This window comes from Diadema setosum, chromosome 11 (genome assembly GCF_964275005.1).
Source record: "Diadema setosum chromosome 11, eeDiaSeto1, whole genome shotgun sequence".
Lineage (NCBI taxonomy): Eukaryota > Metazoa > Echinodermata > Echinoidea > Diadematoida > Diadematidae > Diadema > Diadema setosum.
This window is the reverse complement of record NC_092695.1, coordinates 39,526,643-39,552,263: the sequence shown is the minus strand read 5'-3', so window position 1 is coordinate 39,552,263 and position 25,621 is coordinate 39,526,643. Positions and strand designations below refer to the sequence as shown.

Genomic DNA, 25,621 nt, shown 5'->3' with positions numbered 1-25,621 from the left:
TTGTTAGGGTTTTTTTTTTGGGGGGGGGGGGGAGGGGATGGGTCTTTCGTGAAATGTCACCACATTTGGCAAGGAAATTACATTGAGTTACATTGTATTTATTCCAAAGAATTAGTTGTATTAGTTGGTATTTCCATACATGATGCAAGTGAGATATTCATTGACCACATTTTTCTCCTATTAATAGACCAAGTGGTCTATCACTGAGATATTTTCAGCTGTAATGTTTTATGTGATGTTATGCATGGTAAATAACTTGAGACAAAGCCAGAGAAATGGTGAATCTAACTTTGCAGACAACGGATTGTCCATAAGGGTAATCCTCAGGGGGGTGTTTCATCAACGTTTGTCAGCGCTGACAACTTGTCAGTGCTGACAATGTCAGTAAAATCCTTGGTTTTGATTGGATGAGATGCTCTGGTCACTGACTGTTACTATGGTGATTGTCAGCGCTGACAACTTGTTAGCGCTGACAAACGTTGATGAAACACCCCCTGATTTACTTTATGTCACTCAAATACAATTTGTAAAACATCTCATTTGTAGTGTTAAATAATGGAAAGCAGTATAGTGATTGCACCTTAGTATTTTAAAGGGAAATTCCATCCTGATATGTTGCTTTGTGTGAAAACAGACAAATCAGAGAAGTAGATCTGTGAAAGATTGGGGGGGGGGGGAATCAGACATACAAACAAAGTAATGACCTGTTTAGAGTTTTGAGATTAAGACAAATGGGTAATTCTGTGTGATGTAGGTGTTCAGCAGCTCTATATTTTTTTTATACACACAATCTCTCTTATTCTCATTTTTAAAATATATATTGATTAGTAAATATTTTGGTGCAGACAGAACTTAATCACTGAGGAGGACATGCAGAACTGTATTACTCTTACTATATGCTAAGAATAGGTCTGTTCTTTTCTCGGCTAAAATTTGAAAATTGCTGACTTTTTGTGTACAATCCAAGTGGAGAGCTGCTCAGTGACTACATCACACAGAGTTGCCAATTTTTCTTACTCTCTAAACTTTATCAGTTCAGAACTTTTTTTGTGTGTCCAATTTATTCCCCAAATTTTCACTAATATATTTATGATATTTTCTGTTTTCTTACAAAGCAACATGATATTAGGATGGTGTGTCCCTTTAATATTAGATGGATTTTGACTACTTTTAAATGCACAGTGAGTAAACATTGGGGCCCTGTCAAGATTTCCCCAAAATATTTGCACAAATTTGTTAGAACATGTTATTGTGTTAAAAGCCTGAATCATATGTTTTGTGATTGTACAGTGGATGCGGGATGAATAACTTTCTTGTACTTATATTGTATTGTACTTCAATTCTGTCACATATGGTTGAATGAGTAGATATTAATTGAATACCAGTACAATCACTTCAATTCTATGGTCAAGTTAGCTTTATGTGTACAGTTATGGCTTATACAGGGAACTTATATCATCTGCCATAAAGGGAGACAGTTTTTGTTGATATCATTTAGGACTGAAATATTTCTCAATGGATCATACCACTATATTAGAAAAAGAGCACATACAGTGTAATGTATGTAAACCGTGGTGGATTTACTATGCTCAGTACTCCTTGATATATAAACACCTTAAAAAAAAAAAGAAGTATTTCCCCTAAAATGCATCACAGCTGTTGTGAAACACTTCAGACCAGAAGGAATCACACAAATTCACCAACAATCAAAGTCAACACTATTTATTATGTTGGTACTTCGCTTTTCACCAAGTGTTTTGTGCAAAGAATAGACAAGACTTTAATGATTGCAAAAAGAGGTGGTATGCCATTATAGTAGAAATCAGTCATTAGTGTCTGCTGATGTCCCTTAGTCTTCAGAAGTTCAAAGACATGTAAACTTGTCACAAGGATATCATTCTAGATGTACTTGGCAATGACACCAGGAAGAAAATATTTTTAAAGTTACTTCTTATTGACATTTTTGTTAAAAATTATGTGGGTTCTGATCATAGCTTGTTGGAAAGCTTTTTAAATTCTTTGAAAATTATGTATATTTGTGGTATAATCGTGAGTACCACATGAAAACTGGTTATGACATCAGTATAAATATGATCACCATGGTCCTATCATTCATTTGACAAGTAAAAAGTGTTGAAGAATAGTTGTTAGAAATTTTAGTCACATTTTATTCACATTTAGTACACTTTGATTCAAGGTAGACAGGCAAAACCACAAAAGCATTTTTAACCGTCCATGACAGGTGCACAAAATTCCATTTGAATTCCTAAAATCTTTAAGTATTCTGATGAGGAAGCAGCTTGTTTAGAAGTTGCCACTGCTATTTTTCCATAAGTGTGAGTAGTCAGCTTGTTCCAACTGCTTTTATTATGTACTGCCATGTTAGTGGACATGTATGATTATGGTGATGTCTGGTCTTGTTTGTTAAATGAACACAGGGAGCAGACATATACATTGTATTGTAGCTATATGTATGGAAGTCTTACAGACATTTTGATTTGGTTGGTGCCAATACGTTTTTATACTGTACAGCAAGTAATTTATTTAATTCATTGTATAGTTTGCATTCATGTATCTGTTGACTATGTGGAGTAGGCTAGTTATAGTTGACTTGAATGTGGTGAAATCTTGGCATTAGCTTTGTTGTTTCTTCTTAAATGAAAAGGCAATATATTAATGTGTGTATAGTGCTTGTACTTGTGTCAGACAGGAGCTTTTGTTATATGTTCACACATGTAGACTATGTTAATCCATGTATGTGGTTCTCAATGAGGTTATTAATTTTAGTACTACTTGTTTCTGGCCACCAAACAGTAGAAAATTTAATGTATGCATGTGATTTGCACAAAATATTTGTCTCTTTGTCTGTGGAGAATGGGTGAAAGCCTATTTCCTATCAGCTTTTAATGTGTGCTTTTTATGTCCTGATTTGTGTGGTGTCATTTGGCCACACAGCTGATTTCACCATGTATTCTCTTAGTGCCAGAAGATTAGTATCGTCCAGCACACATCTAAAGCAAGCTCACAGTGTATCTGAGCTGAAATAAGGAACAAAACAGTATTATGATTGCTGAAGCTATAACATAGTTAATGCTCCTATCAGCGTCTTCCACATTGGCTCCTTTCCTCTTGTTATCTCATCAGCTCCCTGGAGTTTTTTTTTCTCTCTCTCTTTTGTTTTGTGTTTGTGTTTTTTCCTGATAGAAATGAAGTCTAGAGGAGAAATCATAACACATTTTAAGGTTTAATGTGGGTTCATGATATTTTCTGAAATATTCTTATCCATAAATGTTTGCAGCAACTTAAAACATTGAATGTCCAATGTTCATGTAGGGCAACAGTATCAGACCAATTCTCGCAGTGAGAGTGACTAATACAGGCGACTCTCATTATAACGAAGTCCTCGGGACTGGCAGTTGTTGTTGTTGGGGTTTTTTTTTATATCTAAATTTCATTAAAGCCGAACAGAAAAGCATATAAAGATATGTAGATCGATGGGAATTTTGAGACATGAATTTATAACAGGAGTGCACTGTACAAGCAATTATGTGAGGTTTCTCAACAAACAAACTGGTTCAGCTCTTTTGTGCATATAAATTTGTTTATACACCTGTATCGCTTTCTAGCTACTAGAAGGATGATATTAGCAAGTCTGATATACATGAGATGTTATGCCACATTAACCTTCAGTGTAAGATCCTGTATTCAATTATATTTGATGAGATTCATTTGGTACAAATAAATTGTTTTCATCTCCTTTCTTACACAACATTTTATTAGCGGTAATATGATTAATGTATGTATTCATTTTGTACATTCAAAAGTGTCATTTTAAATGTCACAGGCCTAACATAAACTTTGAAGGTACATCTACAATCCCAGAAATATTACAAGTTTCATATTGCTGTCTATTGACAAATTATGTTTCTTTCTGTTTGTAAAAATACTATGAATGTTATTAATTTGTCTTCTCTGAAGCCAAATAAAAGAAATTTATACTTTCAAATGAAATTTCAAATGAAATGCCTATTGTGTATTGTGAATCAAGCTTTGTAAAGCATTTGTTGAACACGTTAAACTAATATTGATAAATACCGTACAGTCAACCTCGCCTAAGCAGAATCTAAAGGGACAAGAGGAAATCTTGAGACATAAATTTTGACTTACACAATAGAATTAACACGTGTGTATATCTATCTGAGGTAGAATTTTATTCAACTTATTGAATTTTTTTGACTTACGTTAGGCAGACATGGGCAAAGTTGACTATAACTCATTAAATCTCGGTCCCCACAGTCCCATTGTGTTATTGGAGAAATCAAGTATGATAGAGGACATTAAAATCTGAATATCGACTTACAGTAATCAGTGCAATGTAATTTACAATGCAATGCAGTGCACTTAAAATGAAGAGAGTAGTATACAATACAGCAGACAGACATACAAAGTGGAAATGGTGTCGTGATAATAGAGGTATTTGTCTCATGCAGCTGACTAGGTAACAGGTGATAAGTGTATGCAGGATAAGCATTCATAAACTTCAACTTCAAAATCATCAAGTAGATATGCCCCATTGCTTCTGCACTAAGCCTTTGTTTTAGGAATCTGTTTTTGTTTTTGTTTTGTTTTTTCCAGGATGCACTGTATAATGTGCTACCGATTCTCATATTACATTTATATTCCAGGATATACATGTATGTACTGTTTTTTTTTGTTTTTTTTGTTTTGTTTTTTTTTTTTAACCCGGGGTTCTATATCCATTCTTCGTGAATCCATGCACTAAATCATTTGAACTTTGACCTCTCACCATCAGCTGTTGTTTCAGCCTTACTCTTTTGCAGTCAGTTTTGATGATTTCAGTAGCTAGTTCCGTGTCTGGATCAGGCTCCAGGAAAAAGTCTGGAAGGAGAGGCTGTCCTGTGAGAGACCAAACAGAAAACAATGTATGACATAGTTATGACATCAGTCTCATATTCATGATTTTTGTTTTCCGTATTCACCACAGGCCTAAATGTCAAGATGTTATATGAAAATGAATATTTTTTGTTAACAGCAGCTGTCTGTATTATTAATGTATTTTAACAGTACATCATATCTATATCAAGGGTATTAATTTCTAAAAGGCCACACTCCCTAAGTAGTTGAATTTAATGCCATGTACATGTATCATATTCATGTGGAATAGATACATGACTGGTCTATAACGGAAGTCATAGGGCTTAACGTAGTGTTTAAAAAGAAAACGTGATGTAAAAAACAAATTAAGTTTTGCAACTGTATACTTCGAACAGACATAAAAAGTACAATGTATTAGGTTCATATTGCAATACAGTACAATCATAACCCATTTATTTTTATTTCTAAACTGTGCATGCAAATCACAATATTGATGAGGGTATACATGTATTTCCATTTCCCTTTTTAAACATATTTTGGAGTGAAAATTTGAAGTCGTAAAGAAGACTGACCTTTGACACAGGCATACTGCTGAAGGTCACCGATTCCTTCCGCCCTGACAAAGACGTCCTCAACACAGTAGTTGCCTGTGAAGGACTGGCTGTCTTTGGAGAGGACAGCGTACGCTGCATCAGCCATGATGTCAACAGACCGACAACCCTTTATGGTGGTTTCATTCCATCCACCCAACATGTCCATGGATACAGTCCAGATGGCTAGGGAATACATGTAGGATTCAGCGATGGTAATAGTATGACTGATACTTCAAGATCCGATTAACAACACTTTTCTGGTTTAATCCAAAATGATTAAGAGATTCATCCATCAAACGCGTTGCCAAGATTAGAAAACGATGATACCGGTTAGTTAAGCCAACAACTATCTTTAAAATACCTACTGACAAAGTATTCTCTTGAAAATATACCCCGGTGAGTAAACGACCCATCTCTAACTCTGACTGTTGTCGGCTAATCTAGTAATCGACTTGAATGCCTTCAGTTAACATTATTCCATGACCATGGCGCCCAAAAGTGAGTACCGGTACATGAAAATTAATACAGTTTGGCAAATTACACATGGTTTGGCCTACATATTCTTTGTCTACGTGTGTGATCATGCCATCATTCCATTTCCTGTTTTCGATTTGAGATTTCCAACACTCCTTGCGCTACTGTTGTACATATTGTTAAAACGTTACGTTATCATGGTAAAAGTACTGAAATACACACCAGTCCGTGGCCACAGGGCATTGACAGCAATCCCGTCTGCTTTGAACTCCTCGGCCATTCCTAGGACACACAGTGACATACCATATTTGGCCATGGAGTAGACTATAATCAAAGTATGATATAATGATTGGCCAACTCTACGGAAGGTAGATGCAATTCGACCATGCATGACAATAGACAGATTTTAGTGTCAATAGGTTTGATTACTTGAGAATACTATTCGTGGCATAATTAAAAAAGAGGAATGATTCGAGATATTGAAGAGCTCGTGATCAGTAGGAATAATTATGTATGCACATATAAACACACACACACACACAATCATGTATATATGTATATATATATATATATACAGATACAGAGTGTGTATATATATATATATATATATATATATAATATATATATATATGTATACACATATAATACATCATAAACATAAATGGGGCAAATTATGTTATCACAATAAAATCTCATGTTATCACTGTATCGTCTTGCAAATGCAAAATACATGTAAATAATGATAATAATAATAATATAGATGCTGAGGTCACAAAGTTGTTTTGAATTTGTTTTTGTGTATGTTGGTTAATCATCTCACATAAAAATAGATGTGTTTGCTGAATGCTTCCAATGTCCTTAATTACATCTTTCTTTCTTTCTTTTTTTGTGGTCAAATTACATTTTGAATGCCAATTTTTCAACTTGAAAGCAGAACAACAAAATTTTACATTAAGGTTTAAAAGTTTAATTTACGGTAGGTTTATAAACTGTATTGTGTAGACAATATTGCGATACAACAATTAAATCTAGACTATCTTGTCTTACCGACATGTCCCTTGAACCATTTTGGTTCAAAGTTCAGTGATGGACTGATGTTGAGAATGTGAGGATTTGTTCCTTTCTTCAGGTGTGGGAGGCAGACTTTGGAACCTGTGATCGTGAAATCATAATGAGAATGAGGTGAATAATAAAACTTGTTTTCTTTTTAATGATAGACAACGCGTCACAGATTGCAATGTCCCTATGGAACAAGCTCTAATCAAAAATATTTTCAATCTTATCAATGCCAACAACGTTTGACTGTCTTCAGCTATACGTTTAATACATTCAACTCACTGCATTACATTACGTCACATAGAATACAGCCCATGCACGGTTATTGTATTCGATGGATGTGGTTCATGTTGGGAGGCGCCCAATCAAAGGAGCATAAAGCATTTCTCATCTATATAGTGATATTATTCGTCACTTGCTATGAATGCTTGGTTGATGGTTGGAATGTACTCATAACATAAAACACCTAAAATCGATGCCTTTGCAATCAGATGCGACCTTTGCAACAATCTTAAAGAACAATGATATAATAATGAGTTATCTCTCTTATTCCCCGTCTTTGATCCCTATACAATAATTTTTTTTAATGATTTTAAATACTGGAAAATTTGTGCATGCTTAAGACGTAGAATATCATTCTGATACGTTGCTGTGATTTTGATATACCCTTGATATGTAAATTAATGTACCTGCCTTCTACATTATTTTTAAATCAGAATTAAAAAATGATTAAAAACAAATAAAGAAACAAACTTATTAATGATCAGTCAAACCCTGCATGCTCTCACCAAAGGTACGTGCCCCGAGCATTAATGGAGTTCAAGAGGTCGTATTTGTCCATGGATGTCTCAGCGGTGCCTGTATCGAAGGAAATAAGGTCTTAAATTAAACACTCAAACACACAAACACGCACAAAACAGCAATCGTTCATGCAATATACAATATACTTCCAGGTTTAATTGATGCTTCGAAAGACAACTATACAACTGCCACGGATTACGCTAACTCCATACCACTAGCAAGAAATGTTGCTAAATGGAATGGGCTTCGTTATTCAGATGTTTCGTTTGTCGAAAAATGAAATAAGTTTCTCTATATCCGGAAGGTCCGTTGTTTCGAAACACACAAATTCCATGATATACCTAGATTCTCTTCGTTCATATGAAAATGAAAGAGTGTTCGTTTAACTTAACATTGGTGTGTTATTCAGAAGATCCGTTATCATTCCAAAGATTCGTTATCATTCCGAAGGTTAAAGTCCGAAAATGAAATAAGGGTCCTTGTTCTGAAGGTTCGTTAGTCCGGAAAAGAAAAAGGGCTTGTTTATCCGAAAGTGGTAAAGGTCCGTCATACTAACGAACTTTCGGAATTACCAACCTTGATTCTTTTGCGGATCTGCAAACCTTCAGAATAATGAACTTTTTGTTTTCATTTTAGCTCTAAACCTTCGAAATAACGGATCTTGTTTTATTTTCAGATTGACGAACCTTCGAAATAACAAACCTTTGAAATAATCAGCTGTAAGCGCTAAATGTCCACGTTTTTATCATATTGGATTAATATTATGTATTATATTGGATTAATATCACTGGAATAGAGATATAAAAATCAAATAGCAATTTAGAAACTTGTTGGTGTAATCTGCTGCATGGAGAAACGTGTGGTGCATTGTTGTCGCTTAGTAGTTATCGTTTTCATCACGCACAAATTTTGAGAAAGCTTGATTGTGGCAACGAAAAGGGAAACAAAGACAAACAAACAAACAAACAAACAAGCTAAGAGACAAAACATAAATAAACAAACAATAACAGTGCCATGGTTTATTTCCTACTCGAAGTCTTATATTATTGAAAAGAAAAGATACTGCAGTAAATAGTTATTATCCCTATCCATCACCCTACTATACGCAGGGCTTGTATTTCACTAACATTTATACGATGGGCTGGAGTAACAATTCGAAATAAACAAACCTTCTTCAGTTGCAGTATATGGTTCCAGGAAGTTCTGGGTGTGGCTCTGAGGTCTTGGCTGCTGTGACAACATTGGCGCTATCTTTGGCTGCCTTGAGTGCTATGGCCTTCCCAATGCCTCGACTCGCCCCGGTGATGAACAACGTCTTTCCAGCGAGTTTCCTGAAGGTTTCAAACATTTCTTGAGAGATAATTTGTTATATCACAAGAAAGTAAATGCAACAAAGCAACTCATAAACTTCAGAATGTTTCAAAAGAGTAAAAAAAAAAAAGAATACGCAGGTTTCAACAGGTCTACAGCCATCAGTTTGATTTCGAGTTCGTTTCAAATCGAAACTATAGCTGAAAAATATATACATACATGTATATACAAACTGTATATATATTTGCCTCATGGCAGCAAATGCTACGGTGCGATGATTCGTTTGCAAATTCCGTTGGATTTCGACCAGACACAAGTCAAAGATATAGGTCCTATGTATTCTCATCTCATTTGTTTTCTTCATCTCCATAATTTGTACTTCAGTTTTATGCTGGAAGATGAGATTTGATATATCTTTCATCGACTTGAAAATCATGTGTGATCTTGATAAAGGCGAACTAGAAGGAACAACTTTTTGGTCTTTAGCACAATAAGGGGATTCGTGGAAACTTCTGATGCAAACATACAAACGTGATTATGATTATATTTGAATATCAAAATTAAAATTTTAAACATTATATTTATCTATTCATTTTTTACACATTACATTACTGTTACATTTCGTACGGCATTCTGGCATAAAACGAGAGATCATGTCGAGTACTAGTATCCTCTTTCCCCCTGATTCAGGAGGTGACGATTTGTTATTGACGTCTCTTTACATACTAGTAGTGATTGTGTGACCTTACTGACCCAAACGCTTCCGAATTCCAACGTTCATAATATCAACGTGCTGTTCAAGGTTTACGCTATAAATAGAGGACCATTATGTGGTCGATATTGTCAGAAATGGACTCTGAATATACTTCTTTAACATATGTGGTAGATATTACCAGAAATGGATTTTGAATATGTTTCTTTATCATTTACTCGTGACCAACATATTACGTCTCCACAAGTATGGAGCAAATGCAGTCATTAATTTTGTCAGATATTGTAGGACCATGTTTACTTAATATGATACAGTGCAAAATTGCCCAAAGTGCTTAAGGTTTTTGCTTGATTTGCAATTTCTGCTATAAGGAAATGTCAAGCTTAATGAAGTCATTTATGTGGACCAGCCAATTCATACTTTCTCAAACGTGTATGCTGATAAACATGTCTAAACACTCCCTCGGCTCTATTACATGACGACAGATGGGATGAAATTCACACCTTAACTTTTCTTCAGTTCTCAATGGAATCACCCTATAGCTATCAAGGGATATCAAAATTAGACAGATAAGAGGGTTTAATGGACCGAAAATATATAACCAAACAGATTTGTCCCTCAGGGATCTATCCTCGGGCCCCTACTTTTTTTTAATTTATATTAATGATAATAGTTATGATCAATTCCTCTCCTCGTTTAGTCTTCATCTTATTTGCAGACGACACCAACGTTTTTATTGCCACAAGGATATTGTAACACTGGTTGATACATTAAATATGGAATTAAGTAACATTTCGAAATGGTTTAGAAGTAATAAGCTTTCATTGAATATTGATAAAACATGTTTTATACATTTTCATACGCTTCAATCCCAACCCACCCTTCCTCAAAGTATTTCTATTGATGATATAAACATTGCTGAGAAACATTCAACCAAGTTCCTAGGAGTGACCCTAGATAGCAATCTAACTTGGAATACTCATGTCCAGAATATTATAACAGCAATATCTAAAGCAACTGGTGTTTTAAAGAGAATAAAATACTTAATTAATGATCAAACTTTAGTGATGTTATGCAACACCTTATTTCTACCATATGTAATGTACTGCAATATTGTATGGGGCAACTGTAGCAAAACCAAATTGAACACAATTTTTCTTCTCCAGAAAAAGGCTCTTCGTATATGCACACATTCAAATTTTTTGGCTTACACTGATCCCATATTTTATCGCCTAAAAACTCTAAAGGCCCATGATATACATTTATACCTAACTGCCATTATGTATAAACACATTCGAAATTTATTACCATTTTTCCATAATGCCCTAGTAACCAATGACCATATTCACCCATACCCTACCCGTCGTTCCCATGATTTTCATTTAAGTAATCCAAAGCTTTTACTCGCTCAAAAGTCGATTAGACATCACGGTCCGGATACATGGAACACTCTTCCTGAGGAGTTGATACAGTGTGCCTCCTTGTTTTCATTCAAAGCAAACTTAAAGAAGCATATTTTACTACAGTACACTTCAAATACGAATTAAACACGAATAATTTATATAACTCATGTTGTTCTCCCGATAGCAACATCGTATGTCGTTCCCTCTTCCAGCAAACCAATTTTATTATTCTAAATTCCAGCCTATCTGCCCCTGTGCACTTTTAAGCACTTGCACGCACATTCACCACCATCACACATCAGAGTTTATTTTCCCCTGCTATCTTCGCAGCAGAATTAGTATTGTTACGAATTTAATACGTCCCTACCTTTTCCTCGGGCCGGCCATCTTTTCAAGCAATGCTTACAATGGCGGCCCTCTGCATTATCGCTTCTTTATATATATATAAATATTGTTATTGTAATCCCTGCTGCATAGACATGCATACTGTAATATTATATCATTAATTTCCTTTTATATCGTTGTTTATGCAAGTCAAACGACTCTGTTTCAAATATACCGTATTTGTATGTTTCCCATGTTCATGATTATGTAATTTATGTATATCCATTGCAGAAAATAAAGTATCTATCAAACAACAACATGCCTTGTTGCCATAAATCTACCTGTATTTTATGAAGTTATTCATTCCTTATTGTTATGTGGCATGTGTGCTGTTGAAAAAGAACTGAAATTGCCTTTCTATATACGTAATTTTTATTCCAGGTCATAAGCCCTCCTTATTTTTGTACAGTTATATTGTCTACTAACACGTCTAGAAAAAAGCTGCTGGGCTCATTCTGACCCTATTTCAAGATTTAGGACTCAAGAATGTCATATTGTCTATTAAAAATACAGCAATTTGCCTTCCACTAGCAGTCATATGAACGATGTATTGGACAAGGCGATTACGGAGAGCAACTCCTTTCAAGCAACTCTTCATCAACTTGAGACACAAAGCCCCGAGAGCCAATTTCAAGACAAAAATTTTAATGATTGTTACATGTAAATCATATCCATTTTCTTTCTATGGTCCGTTTTCAAGGAGGGTGTGCTCTACATCCACCAATCATGAAAACAAAAACAGAATGTTCGCTTGGTAAATGATGGTAGTCATAATTATGTCAGCACAAGCTCTGACTCGTGTTCTCAAATGGCAGTCAATATTGAACAAAGCATACGGGCCATTACCATTACTGTGTTATGGTGTACAAATTGTTACACTATACAGCCTGCCCACCGTATCATTGTCAACATTGCGACTAAACGTTCTGTTATCTATCGCCTCTCGTTATGTCCTTTCTTGCCAATTACACATGCCAAAGCCTATAGGACTAAATGCAATGTATTATAAGATATGCTCCTTATCATAACATGCTGAAGCGAACTAATTATCGCGTTTCCTATATTTAATTCAAACAGCCTCTACATTGCAGACATTTAAGAAACGTACACGACAATACCAATTTTTTTTTTTTTGTGATGTGATGTATCACACTCATTGTACAATGTAATACCTATAATTAGATACCATGTTATCACTTGTTTTATGTTTGTTTTTCCTTTTTCTGTTTTTTTTTATTTCTTACAAATCGATTGTTCGTTAACTGTATCACAGTTATGTTCGTTTCAGTTTAGTACATAGTAAGTCATTACCGGGATGTTAGCCCTCAAATCAACTGCTCTAAACGAGAAATAACACGTATGCATGTCCATGATAGCGCATGAAAGCGCATGAAAGTAACTTACCCTGTATTAATCATTTTGGTAGGAATCAAGTAGAAAGATCACCAAAGGCATATATCACAATAACTTATCATGACTGGCCCTGAAAAGGGACAAGTTTGGTGAGGAATCGTGAATGTGTACAGGCGTAGGCCTATATTTTCAAGTATCATAACCCTTTTTTGTTATGTTAGCCATGCATGCGCCATACCCCTTTATTCAGCGTGGCCCGGCAGTATATTGTTAAGGTCAGTAACTTGTCCTGCATACTGGTTACACTTCATAGTCAGGGTCAATGTCCTAATTCTTATCAGTATTCTCCCACACATATATCTTGTACAGATTGAATATCCTTTGTCCTAAAGTCATAAAGCGGAGGGCTTAGTTAGCCCCTATGTGTTAATTGAACCAAGACACACACGTATAAGCTCAGTGTTGATGCCTAGAATAAAGCAGTAATTGTAGCTCTTTTCTCATCTACTATACTGACCATGCAAGAACCTATCCCTTGTCCTCCCCTAGTAGCTAGACGTTTGATGTCACCCCTTTGTAATAGTCTCAACTTTATGTCTCTTTGTCCTATTGTTGTAGCCATGCTTCCCTCCAATTACCACCCTATTGCCCGATTGTACCTGTATTAGTTTCTCATTTAATCTCTTCTATGACTATGGAAGTAGCCAACTGGTTAATTGTTTGTATACTTGGCTGGGAATGATGCCAAGCTAAAACTCCTGCTTGGGAGTGAGTCTGAATTTGGTCCTCCTGAAGTCAAGACGCCAATAAGTGTTCTCTCCGTAAATGCAATGATTTTATGTTGGTGTGACTGATTCATTGACTCTTGTTTGAAACGCAACACTGGTGAGCAGCGGTGGGATCCAAACTTATACACGCCAAAGAAATACATTAGTTTAAGTAACCGAAATGCCACAAATTTAAAGACGTCATGAAATGTCAACGACCTGAAATTGAGATGGACCACAAGGCGAAGGCTGGCGACTTCTAGGTGGGCTATAAGGTCTACATGACAGCCGACAAGGACAATGAAGGCCCTTACTTTTCTGTTGATGGCAGTAGCTCTGGTCTGCATGTACTTTGTTTTGTCATCAGATGTCAGAAATATCATTGAATCGTCGGCAAGACCAATGACCACAGAAAAATGTTTTTATGAGATAGGGACCAGCGACAAGGAAGTGGGGAGAAATGGCGGGGACTTAACTCGTGGAGATTACACTGGATGCGAGATGGCATGGATGGCGACAGAGATGATGATGACGGCTTTAGGGCCAAACCACCGCGGACCTGGCTGGATGAGTATGGCAGGCGCTGGCAGGAACGTGGGCAGATTGCTGTTCTCCAGAAGTAGGAGCAGCACCATAGGGACATCTTGGCTGGACGGGAAGCACATCGTTGGATAGATCAACTCGGCACATGCAATATCACCATGACAATGAAGAGACTTTGACCACACCACGACATGAGTGCACTGATTGACGAATTAGTTTTTCTCCTTTCCGGTACGTTTCTCATAACTACACATGCTCTTTGGTTTTGTAACTTGTAATTAATTTCATTATTTAAAGATATTGGTGAAATTCAGTTAGTTTCACAACTGCTTCTTGAAAGTAATGCGTTATGTTTCAATATTCTGTAGAGAAAGCGTGCAAAACGAGAAATGTGTGATGAAATTTTGCTATTGGCACGAAAATGAAGACGACAGATGAAATTGAAACGCTGGGGTTGTCAATCAGATAGTGAGTGAAGGTGCCTAGATGTCATGAATTATAGAGATAATTCAGTAATGTGCATTGCTGTTCGTACAATTGTATATGGGTGTTTTTACTGGTGAATTGCCCTGCAACTATACAAAGTTGCCTCAGCTGAAATTTTCAGGCAGCAATGATCCAACTTGTAATAGCACACGTATGCGAATAAAGCTACAGTTTATCGAAAACATAACAAGACGATTTCTCCGAAGGGTCGCTGGTAGTTAAACATATTTATAGATACAGTTGTACCAGTAAACCGTATGGAAAATTATGACAGCATCTTATCTTTCCTGGCGTGGCATTTACAGTATACCAGTGATTAGGTGAACATTTACATGTGTGATAGAATTTAGCTGGATATATCAAGTGAATGCAATTACAGTACCCCTTTAGTTGAGTTGACTAGTTGTGTACAAATGATACATGCCAGTGTTGTAGAGGTTAAGCTCCAAGGTTTGTAGGGTGTACAAACTTGTGTTGAGGCTAAGGAACGATCTGCCCTGCATCTATACAAAGATGCCTTAGCCAGATATATCCGGGCCGCAGAGAAATTCCTGTAGAGTTTTGCATGTAGTTGTTTCATAGAATGTTGAAATAGACTAAGGGTATCAAGATTTGCGTCACCACTTGTCACCCAATTTAGGTTTTACACTGTGATGAATTGTTCAGTTGATGCTGGCATTAATTTGCATGAGGATCCAAGTTTCACATCAGGGTTTGTTGTCTCTGTTTATTCCATCCCTCACTCTAGTTTTCTATTTTATTTCATTACACTGAGAGACCAGAATGTTTACACCTATGGTTTATGAACAGGAATTGGTGTAGTACCCATGCTCTTATGTTGCAAAAGGTTCTAAAATGAATTAATATCCTACAGTACTGATCCGTTAACTCCTGTTCGTGGTTAACCTTTAATTTTCTTGTCCATGGCGACCACATTGTATGTACACTGTACATGTCGTTTTACTCTTGATCACGATGTGTTTATAAAGTAGCATCTCTTCCGTTTAATATTTTACCTCGAATGAGGTACTGTCTGTTCTTCTCTTTCTTCTCTTACATTGTATTACTTCTTCGTTATCTTTTCTTCTGCAATGTTTCATTCTTTCTACAAAACTTAGATTGTCGAAGCTTCAATAATCAATGTCGTTATTCTGATTTTCAATGTGCATGTTATAGTGTAACTGTATAATGTAAGATTAAAGGTAAGCGCTATTTGTTGATAGATGAACGTATAGAGTGAAAATGTAAACAATGTACATTTGGGTTGTTATTTCTGTTACATGCTGTTTGTTCGTGTCATTACTTTTTGTACATACATGTACATGATTATACATCGCTGTCAGTTGTAATATATTTTTTTGAGTTGTTTTGTGATGGGTTCTTGGGAGTTATAAAATATTTGGACTATTTATTAGTTATAGTTTGGATAAATGTGACAACCTCTCTAACACCTTGTACAAAATCTTCACTATCATTCTGTTACACCTCCTGATTCTGTTTCTCTCTTTTCTTTCTGTAGAGTGTCTTCTCTCTCTCTCTCTGTCTTTCCATGTCATGTATCCGTACTGCTAAATTCACCCTGTGGTAGGTTGTGTATTGAGGACAATACCTCTTTTCAAAAGGGGGGAGTAGTGTTAAGGTCAGTAACTTGTCCTGCATACTGGTTACACTTCATAGTCAGGGTCAATGTCCTAATTCTTATCAGTATTCTCCCACACATATATCTTGTACAGATTGAATATCCTTTGTCCTAAAGTCATAAAGCGGAGGGCTTAGTTAGCCCCTATGTGTTAATTGAACCAAGACACACACGTATAAGCTCAGTGTTGATGCCTAGAATAAAGCAGTAATTGTAGCTCTTTTCTCATCTACTATACTGACCATGCAAGAACCTATCCCTTGTCCTCCCCTAGTAGCTAGACGTTTGATGTCACCCCTTTGTAATAGTCTCAACTTTATGTCTCTTTGTCCTATTGTTGTAGCCATGCTTCCCTCCAATTACCACCCTATTGCCCGATTGTACCTGTATTAGTTTCTCATTTAATCTCTTCTATGACTATGGAAGTAGCCAACTGGTTAATTGTTTGTATACTTGGCTGGGAATGATGCCAAGCTAAAACTCCTGCTTGGGAGTGAGTCTGAATTTGGTCCTCCTGAAGTCAAGACGCCAATAAGTGTTCTCTCCGTAAATGCAATGATTTTATGTTGGTGTGACTGATTCATTGACTCTTGTTTGAAACGCAACAATATTGTCTATGAATTGATGTAAAATGTACGCCACACCAAATCACATCTTCCTCGTTATGCCTTCTCTCTCTCTCTCTCTCTCTCTCTCTCTTTCTCTCCCTCTCTATCTCTTTATCTTTTATTTTTCTTGCTGAGGATTAGTGCGGCGTCGAATGTTCGCAATCCGAAGATGAAAACTATTATTATGGTTCGTTATTCCGAAGGTTCGTTATTCCAGAGTTTCATAATTCCGAAAATGAAAAACCAAAAAAGGTTCGCTATTCCAGAGGTAAAAATCCGTTAATCCGAAAACGAAATAAGGTTCGTAATTCCGAAGGAATAAAAAGTATTGTTCAATTCAATTCAATTCATTTCATTTATTTTCAATCTTTTTTTTTCAACAAAACATAACACAGAGTAAATAAGGAATTATATCATAAACATTCGACTTTGCAATGGATGAAATAATGATGCAGATAAATATAAGAATGCATTCTAGCAAAAATATAGAGTTATGCTTCAGTTGAGATAAAAAAAGAATGAGGTCCACTAAAAAGCAAGCTTGTTTATTGTGAACCACTCAAAAAAAAATGCATGCGCATGTCTTCTTTTCGTTTTCGAATTAACGAACCTTATTTCATTTTCGGATTAAGGAACCTTCGGAATAACGAATCTTCGGTATAACGCACCTTATTTCAATTTCGAAATAACGAAGCTTCTTAAAAACACCACAAAAGCGGTTAAACTAACCCATTTTCAATTTTGGATTCACGAACATCTATAGGTATACGAATTTGTGCATTTCGGAATGACGAACATCACCCAATTATGCATTTTGGGTAGAATACAGTGCACGAAATATAGCGTCTTTTATAATTTTGATTTGTTTAGGCTAGTGGATTCTCTGTGTAAGAGTAAAAAAGGATAATTATAAAAACGTAACAAGATTAAGTGCGTAATTCACCTATATAACCACTCTACTGCAGGCCTTCTCCTGATGATTTTGAAGTAGGCAAGTAAAAGCGCACATTGATTCGTCTGTTATCAATAATACATGGTAATGGTAAAACGACTTTTGCCTTTGAATTAATTTTCACCATGCACCACGAGTGACTGCAGGGCTGGCGGAACAGGGGGAGGGGGCAGAGGGCCTCGGGCCCTCCCCCCTTTTTTTGAACCCTTACACATAGGAATACATAGGGTGTCAGCTCTTTGCCCCCCCCCCCCCCCCAACACACACATTTATTAAATTTAAGTGGCAGTACAAAAGAATAGAATGAAACCTTTGAGCGCGGTAAGGCCGTTGTTTTTGCGCTGAGGACCCCTTTGCTTGTTTGCTTGTTAGTTCATGAAACCCGGAAGTGAAGTGAGAGAGATGCGCCGAAGAATTTTATTTATTTATTTTTTACTTGTTAGCTAATGAAACCCCTCCTTGCCCCCTCCTCCCTCCCCCCCCCCCCCCACACACACACACCTTTGAAAACGTGGCCTCGGCCATGCTATACATTGCTGCCGGCAACCTTGGACAAGGGATAGTCCACTTCCTGGACTGTATTCGTAGTGTGCCCGCGTGTGTACGGACGTACGTTGATGGTGTCTGTATGTACACTGTATTACACAATTCACCCCTCCTGAATTTTTTCGGGAGTACCAATTGATGGAGTGTCGCAATCAGCGGTTGTATTGGGCGCATTGGGTGGGTGCCGAGTGTGTGGGGACTGCGGATGATAAAAATCGTCCAGTATCTGGACTAGTCCATGCCCAGACCAAGGAGCTTCATGTGTTTGAAGCTCCTTGCCCAGACTTAGTGTTAGGTTGACATCTGGGCGCCATTTCATTAAAAAAAAAAAAAAAAAAAAAAAAAAAAAAAATTCATAGGATGGCAGCTCTTGCTGGAATAGCAACTTCAAATGGCAACAGCCAATCAGGAATTGCTCTGTTTTAGATATCTCAGCTATTTCCAAACCGATTTTCATCAAATAAACGTTGAATTTCTCATGGAATTACATGATCTCTCCTAGTTTAAAAGAGGTTTCTCATTATCTTACCAAAAAAAAAAAAGTTTGAAACCTAAAGTTAGGTCTCAACCATAGACAATTCTTTACGATCCCTTTAAAGGACAAGTCCACATTCATATACATGTGGATTGAGTGAATGCAGCAATATTTGTAGAGCACATCAGTGAAAGTTTGGGGAAAATAGGACAATCCGTTCAAAAGTTATGATTTTTCTAAATATCTGCACAGTCACTGCCGGATGAGAAGCCTACTAGAGTGTATGATGTCACATGCGTACGACGATATAAGGGAAATATAAAGAGAATTTCACAAAATTTTACTTTTTGTCAAAGGTGCACATTACCTTAACTTTTACCTGACGTATGTTGAGGGTAATAATTCCCCTTGCTTTCTGAAAGAGGGAAGTGAAACGTTCGTTTATTACGCAAGAAAAGTGAAAATATCTTGAATTTTCCTTATAATTTCTATATCGTTGTACACAATATTATGTGACATTACAAGCTGTAGTAGTCTTCTCATCCAGCAGTGACTAAGCAGAAACTTCAAAAATTCGTAACTTTTAAACGGATTGTCCGATTTTCCTCAAATTATTGCGGATGTATTCTATTAATATTGCTGCATTCACTCAATCCACATGTCTCTGAAGGTGAACTTGTCCTTTAAGATGAACATTAACATAAGATTAACATTGGCTGACGTCCTCTTCAGTGAAATAGAGAGGGCAGGATGGATAGTCGTTTTGCATCATTTTGATGCATTTATCGCATTAACAAGCCCAACAAACACCGCATCATTGTGGTGAATAGCCTACAGCAGCAACCTTTCCTCCTTCATGAGGGAAACGTGAGTATAAGCAGAACTGTTCGGCGTATAAACTTCCCCAAGGAAAATGGAACATTAGATCTGTTAAACCCTTCACTGAGGGCTATACCGTCATGCCATGCTTGCCACATCTCACTTCATACATTCTCTCTGTCTTTTCTCTCTCTTGAGCTGTGTGCCTGCAATTTTAACTGCTATACTGAAATATCTTGCAATGTTGGCGGATTTAATGTACATTTTCTCGTGTTTTTATTGATTATGATTATCATCATTGTGAGTACAATATCTAATATAAAATATCATTTCGCTGAATGTTAATATCATATTATATATATATATATATATATATATATATATATATATATATAGTTAACGAATATATATATATATTTCATTTCATTTTTATTTCATTTCCTGCCAAAGCATATAATATGACAATTACATATAAACAAATTAAGTACAATGTAACTTTTTCATATCCAAATGAAATTTGAATACACGTCATTTGTTTACATGAAACAATAAACATACTTTAGTAGAAGAAATGGATAAAATGTGACTGAATCATAACATAAAAAAGTCGGAAATGGAGGGGACTGCTAAAAAGCCAAGCTTGTAAATCTATATTATAGGTCTATATATTATATATAACGCTATTTCCAGCCATAAGGGGAAATGCGGAATAAATGATAGTTTGGGGGAATTTTGATTAAAAAAAGCATGAAAATATTCAGAAAAAAATGCAAATATTGCCCTTTTTGAAAAGTTTGCTATTAATATGGGCTCAATACAGCATTGAACTGCTAAGAGCACAACATGCGTCTTATAAATAACACTAAATTCTGTATGATAATGATAATCCTATAAAAAAAAAATGAGAAAAAGCAGATATACCTCCAATGACCAGTTTTCTATGCACATCAAAATATACACCTTTTTTCTTTTTCTTTTTTGCATCGCTGCCAATCTCCCCTAAAATTGTATTGATGGTACAGTCCTCAATCTACACACACTACGCCATCTGTGCCTTTCTGCGGAGTAGTTCTGAGGCCCCAGATCAATGATAAGGCTTTGAAAAAAAATGAAAACCTTAAGGGGAATCAAAAATGTCCTTTGGAACGGATTCCCCTTAAGATACTTGTTTTCAAACGTATATTCCCCCATGGACGCTTTTATACTAATATAATTACTGATTAAACGTGCGTCCCAATTAAAATGCATGATTATTGTCTATGGTGTGTCTTGCAAGATTTATCCATCATACGGCACCAGAACAGAAGGCAAAGAAAAGAGAGGAAAAATAAAACACCTTTAAGCAACACAAGAAAAATGATCGTGTCATGTTCTGAGCCTGATTCTAGGCCAAGGCATGATTGCGAATAGGAGCACAGATCTGTTTCATCGTGCTCTAATTCTAACACTAATACTGTGTCAGTGGTTCAGCGTTTAGAATATCCGATTCGGAGCACGATAGCAGAAACCACACCACTTAAACGAACATAAACTAATTAGGCCTATCCACCTCCCTGGTCCGAAATAACCAGCCACATTATGAACAAGACAATGCACATCATACACACTTGGCTTGCCATAAACATGAGGGGGGGGGGGGGGTTGGGGTGGACAGTGTAAAGAAAACGTGCTATGGAGATGCATGGTACGCTGCCGGGTGCACGTTCATTATCAACCGTCAAGTACATGTCATGTCCTCGCGCTCGCGGCTTGTGTTGACATCAATTCGCGTGCAATACATTTTGATCACTCAGAAGAAGTCACTACACGGAAATCCTCTACACCCAAGTGCACCATAATTACTATCCAGAATGTTTGACCTATGCTGCGTCAACAACCATCAAAGAACAGCTATGGAATGGTATATCATATTGATTTTCTGTATGCTTTTCTCGTTGACAGCAGGTGGCAATGTCTTTATTACCGCAACCGCTGGAGAGGGAAGCCACTACATGGCAGGCACTGCTGTGGGAGAAGCCCTCGTACGACGCGGACATAACGTAACGGTTCTGATCGGTGATGCCTTCGAACATCGCGCTCATCATCCAATCCACTCAAAACTTTTCACGTTTGAAATATTCAAACATCCATTTCCCGCTGATGAGGTACACGCACGAATGGAAAAAATATTCAGCCAGGCTTTCAAGCAGAGTTTCAATCTAGAACTGATTGCGAATTTCAGTGAATTGTTTTCTCCATTTATTGAGGACTGTCGAGCGACTCTTGGAGATCGCGATCTCATGGATCGCCTGTCACGCGCCAAATTTGACGTGACAGTCCTTGATACCACGTGGCTATGTAGCATTTTACTTAGTGAATACCTGAATACAACCAACGTTCTCCTCAACCCCATGGCGTCCCAGTATTACATAGCAAATTTACTTTCAGGTGCACCTTTTCTTCCCGCTGTAATACCTGGAGGAATCCTCGGATTACCACAACGTATGACCTTCCTCCAAAGGGTGACCAATGTAGTCTCGTTAATTGTCTTAAAGCAGTTATTCCACCTGTACGGGACTTTTATTAATCCACTTATAGACGAGTTTGGAATACTTCAAGACAAATTTGTCTCAGATTACATGGCAAACTTTTCCCTTATTCTGATGTCAATGGATCCAGTGATGGATCTTATCGTCCCTTTCCCTCCTTCTGTCATTGAGGTGGGTGGATTGCTTACAAAGCCAGCTCAACAACTAAACAAGGTGACGTATCATTTCGCTTTGAGGGTGGTTCAAGTTGTTTCTGAGTTGCTTGATTTGTTTTCATGCTTCAATGTCTTAGATGGGGGAAGATGTTAATGTAGGACCCTATTTGGTTTTGTGTAACTCGCTATCATGGCCTGTGTATAAAGGCAATGTTTATATTTATTGGCTATCCAATTGCGAAAGAGTGATTTAAGAGACATTTCGTACACCTGAATTTCATATCGAGCATAAACCTTATTCTGAATCATGATAAGCAATATTCATTTTTCTCTCAAAGTGATTACCATTTGATATATTCATTGGGTATAATTGTGTATAGGCAAGTTAGATTAAGTCAGCGCAGTGAAGGATGTAGTATGCGATGAGTCATGGGTAGTTATTGTGGACTTCAATAGACTATAAATAGATATTTACACTGTATGTTTGAAGGTATACTGTTTACCATTGGGCGCAGCCATTTAAAAATGTTCGAGGCACACTTTAAATGCATATTTAGTGTAGTTATATCACAAAACATTCTACCATATAAAAATTTCGCAAGAAAGCCTAAAATATAAGATTACTATTTTCTGAATAAACTATTATCACCGTAGACGGTTTAGTTTAGAAACATTTTATTACAACTATTGTTCACACTTTGTAGGCCTATATTTAACAATAATTACCATTGCTTATACTGATTCAGTTTTTTACATTGGTTGTTTTTATCCCTAACTCACATTTTAGAACTATTTTGAAGCACTAAAGCTGGGTTTTTGTTGGATCTGCAAATGGTAAATAAAATGTAGCGCCTTTAATGACTTGATAAATGGTGTATAGCTTATTGTTATTCTGTATTAGCTTAGATAAAAAACACAAAACAAACATGATATCTCATAATCTGTGACACTGCAGTTTAATTCATACATTTATTTACAAACATGACTTCCTATAGTTTAAATTGTATTTTGCCTGTCTGTGTCTTTTCCCATGTCCTGACACAGTGCATGACGCAATATCAACAAAGGAATAACGAACACATTTATTAGTAAAAATGATGTGTGTATAAAATAGTCCATAGACAGAAACGTTTGGCCCTACATTTTTCATAAAAAGCATTAACCGTTATGGGAACCCATAAGAGTGGTGTAATGTAAATTCAAAATATAAAGCTAGTTTCTCTGTGAAGATGAAGAATAACTTTTACTTTGGATAGTCTTTTTTTTTTCACGTGGAAGCGTTTCACACCCACATCTTACTTGGAAGTTGGGACACAATAGGTATGATTTTGGAATGAATAGAACACCTGGAAAGTAGACTACCAGATAGCGCTGTTACGTGATTTGTATGGCAGGGACCCTGCTCACGATGTGAAAGATTTCTTATATGAGCTCAGTGTTTTAGGTGTTGCGCATAAATATACTGTAGGTGCCTTGTAACCTGAAGTACGATCCATGAGTACGATGTACAAAATCAGGGAAGCAATTCTCGTGATAGGGGCGATTGTCTCTGGTTATGTGTCGCTTTCATCAGGTGGTAATGTATTTATTACCGCAACCGCTGGAGAGGGAAGCCACTACATGGCAGGCACTGCTGTGGGAGAAGCCCTCGTACGACGCGGACATAACGTGACGGTTCTGATCGGTGATGCCTTCGAACATCGCGCTCATCATCCAATCCACTCAAAACTTTTCACATTTGAAATATTCAAACATCCATTTCCTGCTGATGAGGTACACGCACGAACGGAAAAAATATTCAGCCAGGCTTTCAAGCAGAGTTTCAATCTAGAACTGATTACGAATTTCAGTGAAATATATTCTCCATTTATAGAGGATTGTCGAGCGACTCTTGGAGATCGCGATCTCATGGATCGCCTGTCACGCGCCAAATTTGACGTGACAGTCCTTGATGCCACGTGGCTATGTAGCATTTTACTTTAGTGAATACCTGAATACAACCAACGTTCTCCTCAACCCCATGGCGTCCCAGTATTACATAGCAAATTTACTTTCAGGTGCACCTTTTCTTCCCGCTGTAATACCAGGAGGAATACTCGGAAAACCACAACGTACGACCTTCCTCCAAAGGGTGACAAATGTAGTCTCGTTTATTGTCTTAAAACAGTTATTCCACCTGTACGGGACTTTTATTAATCCACTTAAAGACGAGTTTGGCATACTTCAAGACAAATCTGTCTCAGATTACATGGCAAACTTTTCCCTTATTCTGATGTCAATGGATCCAGTGATGGATCTTATCGTTCCTTTCCCTCCTTCTGTCATTGAGGTCGGTGGATTGCTTACAAAGCCAGCTCAACAACTAAACAAGGTGAAGTATATCGGATTTTTCCTGTTAGGGTAGTTCAAGTTGTTTCAGGGTTGTTTGATTTGTTTTCATGCTTCAATGTCTTGGGTGGTGGAAGATGTCATATAAAAGTAAGACCCTATTTGGTTTTGCTTATCATGGCCTGTGTATAAAGGTAATTTTTACATCTATTGGCTATTCAATTGCGAAACAGCTGAGTGATTTTAAGAGACATTTCATACACCTGGATTTCATACCGAGCATAACGCTTATTCTGAATCGTTCGGCAATACTCATTTTTCTCTCAATGTGTTCACCATTCAATATATTCATTGGGTTCTTGTGTATAGGTACTATACAAGATTTAGTCAGCGCAGTAAAGGATGTAGTATGCGATGAGTCATGGGTAGTTGTGGACTACAATAGACTATGAATAGCTACCATTGGGCGCATGCAGTCATAATGGTAATAGCTGGTTTTTACTTATAGCGCATTATTTTTCAAGTACTAGTATCTCAATGCGCTTTATACAGACTATTATTACCTCGGTCACCGGATACATTATTTCCAGCCAGCACTGACAATGCTCACTCTCCACTCTTATGGGGAGCATTCCAGCCAGGCGCAGCCATTTACAGGCGCGCACATGCTAATCAACCAACATTTTTGAAGCTTTCTCATTCTACTGGGTACCCACATTATACTCCCCGGGTGGAGAGCAGCAATGAGGACAAAGTGCCTTGCTGAAGGGCAAACTTGTCGGGCTTGGCATG

The 25,621-nt window shown here is 36.9% G+C and overlaps 1 protein-coding gene across 1 annotated transcript; it reads right to left on the bottom strand.

The window, feature by feature from the left end:
* Positions 1-4,102: 4,102 nt before the first annotated feature.
* Positions 4,103-13,048, bottom strand: LOC140235489 (hydroxysteroid dehydrogenase-like protein 2). The gene is made up of 8 exons (XM_072315517.1): positions 13,035-13,048; positions 9,003-9,151; positions 7,809-7,877; positions 7,011-7,115; positions 6,186-6,287; positions 5,469-5,672; positions 4,808-4,917; positions 4,103-4,123 (listed from the first exon to the last, which is right to left on the bottom strand). Exons 1-8 carry the CDS (start codon positions 13,046-13,048, stop codon positions 4,103-4,105), a joined length of 774 nt encoding a protein of 257 aa, XP_072171618.1.
* Positions 13,049-25,621: the final 12,573 nt, after the last annotated feature.

Bases quoted from the DNA above. Each gene is read 5' to 3' on its own strand.
- LOC140235489 (XM_072315517.1), bottom strand. The intron at 7,116-7,808 runs GGTGAGAGCATG...TCACGATCACAG, and splicing joins TGCTCGGGGCACGTACCTTT to GTTCCAAAGTCTGCCTCCCA. The intron at 5,673-6,185 runs GTGTGTATTTCA...TGTATTCCCTAG, and splicing joins TGCCCTGTGGCCACGGACTG to CCATCTGGACTGTATCCATG.